Genomic DNA, 6,274 nt, shown 5'->3' with positions numbered 1-6,274 from the left:
TAACAGTGTATTTTTCTGCTCTTTACAGGGGGAAAAAGAAAGAAAGGGGGCTGGGGAGGGAAGGGGCAGCTCTAGCCCAGCTCCAGCTGTGCCCCTCAGATACAAACGCCCCAAATCTGCCCTGGTTTGCTGCCTCCCTGCTCCTGATGGGGCTGAATTTGTGCTGTGTGAGTGATTTCCTCAAGAATCCAACGAGCCGTCCCTGGGGAAGCAGCCCTGGGGGCAGCGGCAGGGCTGGGGGGCACACGCAGCATCCCCCTCCCTTACAGGGATAGCACAGGATCCTCCTGTCCTGCGCCAGCTTTCGTTTCCTGCCACGATTGGAGCTTTCCAGCCTCATGTGTGGCTCGGAAACCTTCCCTGTGAAAGAAAAGCCTGGAAAAAGTCAAGGTATTCTTGCCTTAAATGTCAAAAGCATCGAATGCTGGAGAAAGCCTCGGTGCCGTGGGGAGTGCAGAGCCCAGGGCCTGCCCAGGCCTTGGAGCAGCTCCAGCAGCTCCGTTTGGAATTCCTCTCCTCCACAGGGACTGGAGTTTTGCTTTCCCAGCGTTTTAAGGAAAGCAGCAGCTGAGAACAGCCCGGGGCGGGCTGGGGATGGGGCTGGAGTTGTCCGAGCCCGGGGATACCTGCTGGCTGCCAGTCTGCCGTGGAAATTTACTGCCCCCTTCCTTCGCCAGGCTGCGGGATAGAAGCAGGGATGCGTTTTCCTTCCCCTCAGCTCATTCCCAAGCTGAGGGCTGCACCTAGTGACCAGGAAAGGCAGGCTGCAGGAAGGCTGTGTACACCGGGCCTGGCTGCAGTGCATAAACCGAGCTTCAAAACACACACTGGCATCGTGTGGTGCTCGTGCTGGGGCTGCTGGGGCTGCCCAGGGCTCGGTCCGGCCATGGACAGGGCTGGTGCCGATCCCACCGGGGCTGATCCCACCGGTGCCGGTCCCACCGGGGCTGATCCCACCGGTGCCGGTCCCACCGGGGCTGATCCCACCGGTGCCGGTCCCACCGGGGCTGATCCCACCGGTGCCGGTCCCACCGGGGCTGATCCCACCGGTGCCGGTCCCTCTCCCCACTCTCCGGCGGCCGAGGCCCAAGGACAGCGGGTGCTGCACTTGATGAACCCGCAGGACTTTTCCAGCCTTAAAGGTTCTACGAGAAGCAGCCCCGAGGCTGCCGGGGCTGCGGGAGCGCTCGGGCAGCGCTCGCAGGGGGCACGGCGGGACTGTGGGGGGCTCTGCGGGGACACGGGACTGTGGGGGGCTCTGCAGGGACACGGGACTGTGGGGGCCTCTGCGGGGACACGGGACTGTGGGGGGCTCTGCGGGGACACGGGACTGTGGGGGGCTCTGCGGGGACACGGGACTGTGGGGGGCTCTGCGGGGACACGGGACTGTGGGGGGCTCTGCAGGGACACGGGACTGTGGGGGGCTCTGCGGGGACACGGGACTGTGGGGGGCTCTGCGGGGACACGGGACTGTGGGGGGCTCTGCGGGGACACGGGACTGTGGGGGGCTCTGCAGGGACACGGCTGGGACTCGGTCACGGCTGCGGGTCCCGCTCGGGATATTCCGCGATTCTGTGACACGGCATCAGCAGCTGACAGGAGACGAGGCTCCCACGAGCCCCGGCACTGCTGGTGGTGCCCGGGCCGGGGCAGAGGGTGCCGGGGCAGCCCCGGGCCGGTCCCGTCTGTCGCGGCAGCGCCGAGGGCGGGCGCCCAACGGATGGGGGCGATCGGGCTGCGCCGCCGCTCGGCCATCGGCTGGCGCTGCCTGGGCACCTTCTCCCGCCGCCGCTCGGCACTCGGCTACGTACCCTGGCGGCCGCTCCGGTTCCGGTTCCGTTCGGTTCCATTTCCGGTTCCGGCTGTGGGGCAGCACCGGGCCGGGCTCCGGCGGGGCCGCCATGGCCGGGAGCCGCACGCACAAGATCGGGAGCGTGTTCAGCCGGTGCGGGGGGGGAAGGTTCAGCGGGGGCGGGGGCCCCGGTTCTCTCGTGAGCGCGGCCCCCTGAGCACCTCCCGCCGCCGCTTGTCCCCCGCAGGACGCGGAACCTGGTGCGCCTCGGGCTGCTGGAGAAGCCGCTGTGGCTGGACGTGTACGCCGCGCTGCCGCCGCTGCGGGAGCCCGTGTACCGAGTGCCGCGGCCGCGCTACGGCGGCGCCCGGGACCGCATCGCGCCCATCTTCTACCGGGAGGATTCCGTGCGAGCGTGAGTGCCCCGGCCCACCGCCTTCCCCCGGCCCACCGCCTTCCCCCGGCCCACCGCCTTCCCCCGGCCCACCGCCTTCCCCCGGCCCACCGCCTTCCCCTGGCCCTCAGCCCTCCCGGGGCCGCCGCCAGCCTTCGCTCCTCCTTTGCATGGTTCGGAACGAACCGGGCTGGGCTCGGTGCCGCTCCCCGGGCTCGGAACGGCGGATCCCTGCCCAGCACGGAGCTCCGGACCCGCTCTGACCCGCGGCTCGTGGTGATTAAATTGAATTTATTAACGCAAAGAAAACAGCTGGGACGGAGCTCTGTAGAATCCCAAACTGGTTTGGGCTGGAGGGACCCGAAAACTCCTCCAGAGCCGCCCCTGGCAGGACAGGGACCCCTCCCGCTGCCCCGGGCTGCTCCCGGCCCCAACCAGCCTGGGACACTGCCACCTGTGCACAAAGGCTCCCGTGAAAAGGAGAAATAGTGATAGGAATGCTCTTACTGCACCCTAAGTTAACTGATTGTTGCCTCTTTCCTCTGGGTTGAGCTGCAAAATCTAAACTTTCCTTTCCTGAGCAGGAGGTTTTACAAAGTTTATGGCAATGGCCCCAGACCTTTCGACCTGACACAGTTAAACTTCAAATCTACTTGCCAGAGGTAAGATGATAATTAAACCTGAAATGTGTCTGAGACTGCCCCTTTCCCCCTTCAGGCAGTGAACCAGAAGGTTATTTGTGAGTGTAAAAAAGCAACTTTACAATCCAGGTTTGTTGAGAAATACAATGAGCTGAAGGAAGAAGGGAAGATTGAAGAGGAGAAGTTGTTTGAAGAAACAGGAAAAGCCCTTTTAGCCAGTGGGATCATTTTACAGAGAAGAGGAGTAGATAAAGTGAGTACTGAATATTCACAGGCTTACTTGGCTGGTGGATTGAGAAAACTCTGCTCCCATACCCTTAATGCTGAGTTGGCCTGAGGAGAATCCTCAGCGGAGCAGTCACACACCTGGTGGTCTTAAAATGTCTTTGCTGTGCAGAGAAAACTTTCCTCTTGGCCACAAACATGTCTGGCCAAGGTTAAGGGACTTGTGGGTCAGAAAAGATGTTTTTCTGGTGAAACTGAGTAATCATTCAAACAATTCATGGTGTGTTTGTAGAAAGCATTTGGAACTTTGTATATTTGTTGTTGTATCTTGAATTATTCCATTTTTTAGCTGGTGGTCAGCAGCCTCTCTGGGGATGTCCTATTGTGCCTCCATAATAACCTCAGCATGAATTAAACGTTTTTTGGATGCACAGAGAGCTGTTGCTCTCCTCAGTCACCCTTCAGAAGCTTTTCCCACCCTGTTTCACGGGATTTTTTCTGTCCTGTCCTGCAGGTGGCCCAGCAGGAGCAGCAGGGTGCTGGATCCAGGGCTCCTGCCTTGCAGCTGCAGCTGCAAACGGTGCTGGAGGAGCTGCAGGAGAAGAGGAAGGACGGGAAGGAGCAGCCACCAGAGCTGGCAGGGGCACAGAAGGAGAATCCCTGTCCCTCCTGACAGCCCTGCTGAGCTGCCAGGAGCCACCCTCCAGCCCTCTTTTGGGACATTTCCCCGAGGGAACAGGATCCATGTGACACATTCCCCTCTGCCCAGCTCCACACTGATAAAGTCACAAATAATCTTTGTTTTTTAGGGTTCACGACTGTTTTCTGAAATCGAGTTGCAAAATACCAAGTCTAAAAGCGGAAATTTAAAAACATTTTCTTTAAAAACTGTAAGTTCTGCCTGCTCAGGTGTCTGGTTTGCAGTAGTGAAGATGTTTCCTGCTGAGGGAATGGCAGATCTTGTTTGATGTATTCCAGCAGCTGTCTGAAGTGTCATCTTTTTATAGCTGATTGAGGAAAGGTGCTGTTTATAGAAGTGGTGTAATGTGCTCTTCCCATTCCATCGTTTGCTTAAATTCAGAGCGGGATGAGGTGTGGCAGTACCAGATAATTGGGAGCTTTGCAGGTTTTTAGTGACTCCTGATGAAACTGGTCAGCTTTGAAGTGTGAAAAGGGAACGTTCCAGCTGTTTGCTGAGAGAAGGGTGGTGCTGCTTAGGGAACAGTCACTGGCAAGCTGGCTTGGAAAAAAATAACAACCAATGTTCCTGGGATTAGGAGGGAGCTCTTCCTGTGTCTGCAGATGCAGTGGCTGGCTGATCTTTCATTAAACATTTTGGCTTGGACTGTATGAAGAACAAACAGTCTGTTTTGTCTCTTTTCTTTTTCTTTGTGATTTTTTTTTGTGTGTTTTTCCTTTCATTTGCTATTCCTTAAAATGCCAGACTGCCACCACCCCCCACTAACAGGTGTAAGTGATGTCTGACCTCTCCCTCCCCACTCAGTTTAGTGCTGCTGCTGCTGTGTGTGATGCAGGAAAGCTCAGTGGCAGTGAACAGCAGGCTGTAGAAATGCCCATGCCTTGGTTTCTGTGCCTTGGTTCACTCCTGGTACTGATGTGATCACAGCAGAATCACTCAGTTATCCTTGGAAAGTCAAACTTTATTCCCAGTTCTGTTCTTGTAGCTCGAGAGGGGCGCAGGGTTTTGTTACAGAGAGCAAAAATCCCTCTGTTTTAGCACAGATCCATTCCAGATCAGCAAAAACATCGAATTTAGAGCCCTGCCAGAGCCTTGGGGTGTGCCCTGAATGAGTTGCTGTGCGGAGCAGGTGAGAAAGTTGGAATTGGTTTTATTTTGTGTTGAAAAAAGTCACAGAGGGCGGCTCTGGAGGCAGATCCCTCCCAGCTGGACCAGCCTTCCCGAGTGGGGAGCCCTTGGGAAGTGAGTACTTGGATTTTCCCTCGGGCACAGCTGTGTCCTGGGGAGGTGGACTGAGAGACCCCTGAGGGGTTTTTCCTCCTCTGGAACGGCTGGGAAGGTGGTGACCAGCTGCAGGGTGTTAATTCCCATGGCCATGGGGATGGTGACCAGCTGCAGGGTGTTAATTCCCATGGCCACGGGGATGGTGACCAGCTGCAGGGTGTTAATTCCCATGGCCATGGGGATGCCCACAGGTGAGGGCGTTATGGGGTGATTGCCTCGTGCCAGGGAGCCAAACCCCAGCTCAGGAGGTGCAGAGGCCTTGGTTAGAGGAGCAGCACACAGTGTCTGTGCTCCACACCCTGCCCCTGCAGGAGCACTCTGCACTGTGCTGATCGTGGGCCCGAGGCAGGTATGTGGCCAAATGTGCGGGAGAACCTGGAAATCTGTCTGGGACCCTGTGTTTCAGTGGAGAGGGGAGAGCCAGGGAGAACAGGAGCCTTGCCACGGTGTGAGTGTGGGAATTCCCTGCTGGAAGCTGCCAGGACACAGCCAGCCCTGGGCTCAGGCAGGGGCAGGTCTGGTTGATGGAGCAGTGGTTGGAACCTGTGCCATGGATTTGTTGTGTCTGGGTGTCGGGGAACACACGGGGCTGCGAGCTGCAGAATTTGTGCAATTAAGATAAAACCAGTTAAAGCAGTGAGTTTGAGCAGCGTTTGATGGGCGCGCTGGAACTGCGGGAATGCAGTGCAGAGGCTCTGGGCACAGGCGGGTGGGGGGGTGTCTGTGTGTGTTTGTGTGTGTGTGTGTGTCTGTGTGTGTGTGTCTGTGCGTGCGTGTGTGTGTCTGTGTGTGTCTGTCTGTCGGGGTGTGTCTGTCTGTCTCTCGGGGTGTGTGTGTCTGTCTGTCTCTCGGGGTGTGTGTGTCTGTCTGTCTCTCGGGGTGTGTGTGTGTGTCTGTCTGTCTCTCGGGGTGTGTGTGTCTGTCTGTCTCTCGGGGTGTGTGTGTGTGTCTGTCTGTCTCTCGGGGTGTGTGTGTGTGTCTGTCTGTCTCTCGGGGTGTGTGTGTGTGTCTGTCTGTCTGTCTCTCGGGGTGTGTGTCTGTCTGTCTCTCGGGGTGTGTGTGTGTGTGTCTGTCTCTCGGGGTGTGTGTGTGTGTCTGTCTGTCTCTCGGGGGGTGTGTGTGTGTGTCTGTCTGTCTCTCGGGGTGTGTGTGTGTGTCTGTCTGTCTCTCGGGGGGTGTGTGTGTGTGTCTGTCTGTCTCTCGGGGTGTGTGTGTGTGTCTGTCTGTCTCTCGGGGTG

General features: G+C 58.0%; 1 protein-coding gene across 1 annotated transcript; it reads left to right on the top strand.

Annotated features, from left to right (window-relative positions):
- The first annotated feature begins 1,793 nt into the window (after positions 1 to 1,793).
- On the top strand, positions 1,794 to 4,413 carry MRPS23 (mitochondrial ribosomal protein S23). The gene is made up of 5 exons (XM_014254899.2): positions 1,794 to 1,945; positions 2,040 to 2,207; positions 2,771 to 2,848; positions 2,957 to 3,080; positions 3,567 to 4,413. The coding sequence occupies exons 1-5, from the start codon at positions 1,902 to 1,904 to the stop codon at positions 3,723 to 3,725; spliced, it is 573 nt and encodes a 190-aa protein (XP_014110374.1). The 5' UTR covers positions 1,794 to 1,901; the 3' UTR covers positions 3,726 to 4,413.
- The last annotated feature ends 1,861 nt before the right edge of the window (positions 4,414 to 6,274 follow it).

Source organism: Pseudopodoces humilis, chromosome 23, assembly GCF_049639895.1.
Source record: "Pseudopodoces humilis isolate 2021_Gansu_Grassland_sample_001 chromosome 23, ASM4963989v1, whole genome shotgun sequence".
Classification (NCBI taxonomy): Eukaryota; Metazoa; Chordata; class Aves; order Passeriformes; family Paridae; genus Pseudopodoces; species Pseudopodoces humilis.
Note: the sequence above shows the minus strand (reverse complement) of the source record. Positions and strands in the feature narration are given on the sequence as shown.

Bases quoted from the DNA above. Each gene is read 5' to 3' on its own strand.
- MRPS23 (XM_014254899.2), top strand. From the start codon at position 1,902: ATGGCCGGGAGCCGCACGCACAAGATCGGGAGCGTGTTCAGCCG. The intron at 2,849-2,956 runs GTAAGATGATAA...TTTACAATCCAG, and splicing joins TTCAAATCTACTTGCCAGAG to GTTTGTTGAGAAATACAATG. The intron at 3,081-3,566 runs GTGAGTACTGAA...CCTGTCCTGCAG, and splicing joins AGAGAAGAGGAGTAGATAAA to GTGGCCCAGCAGGAGCAGCA.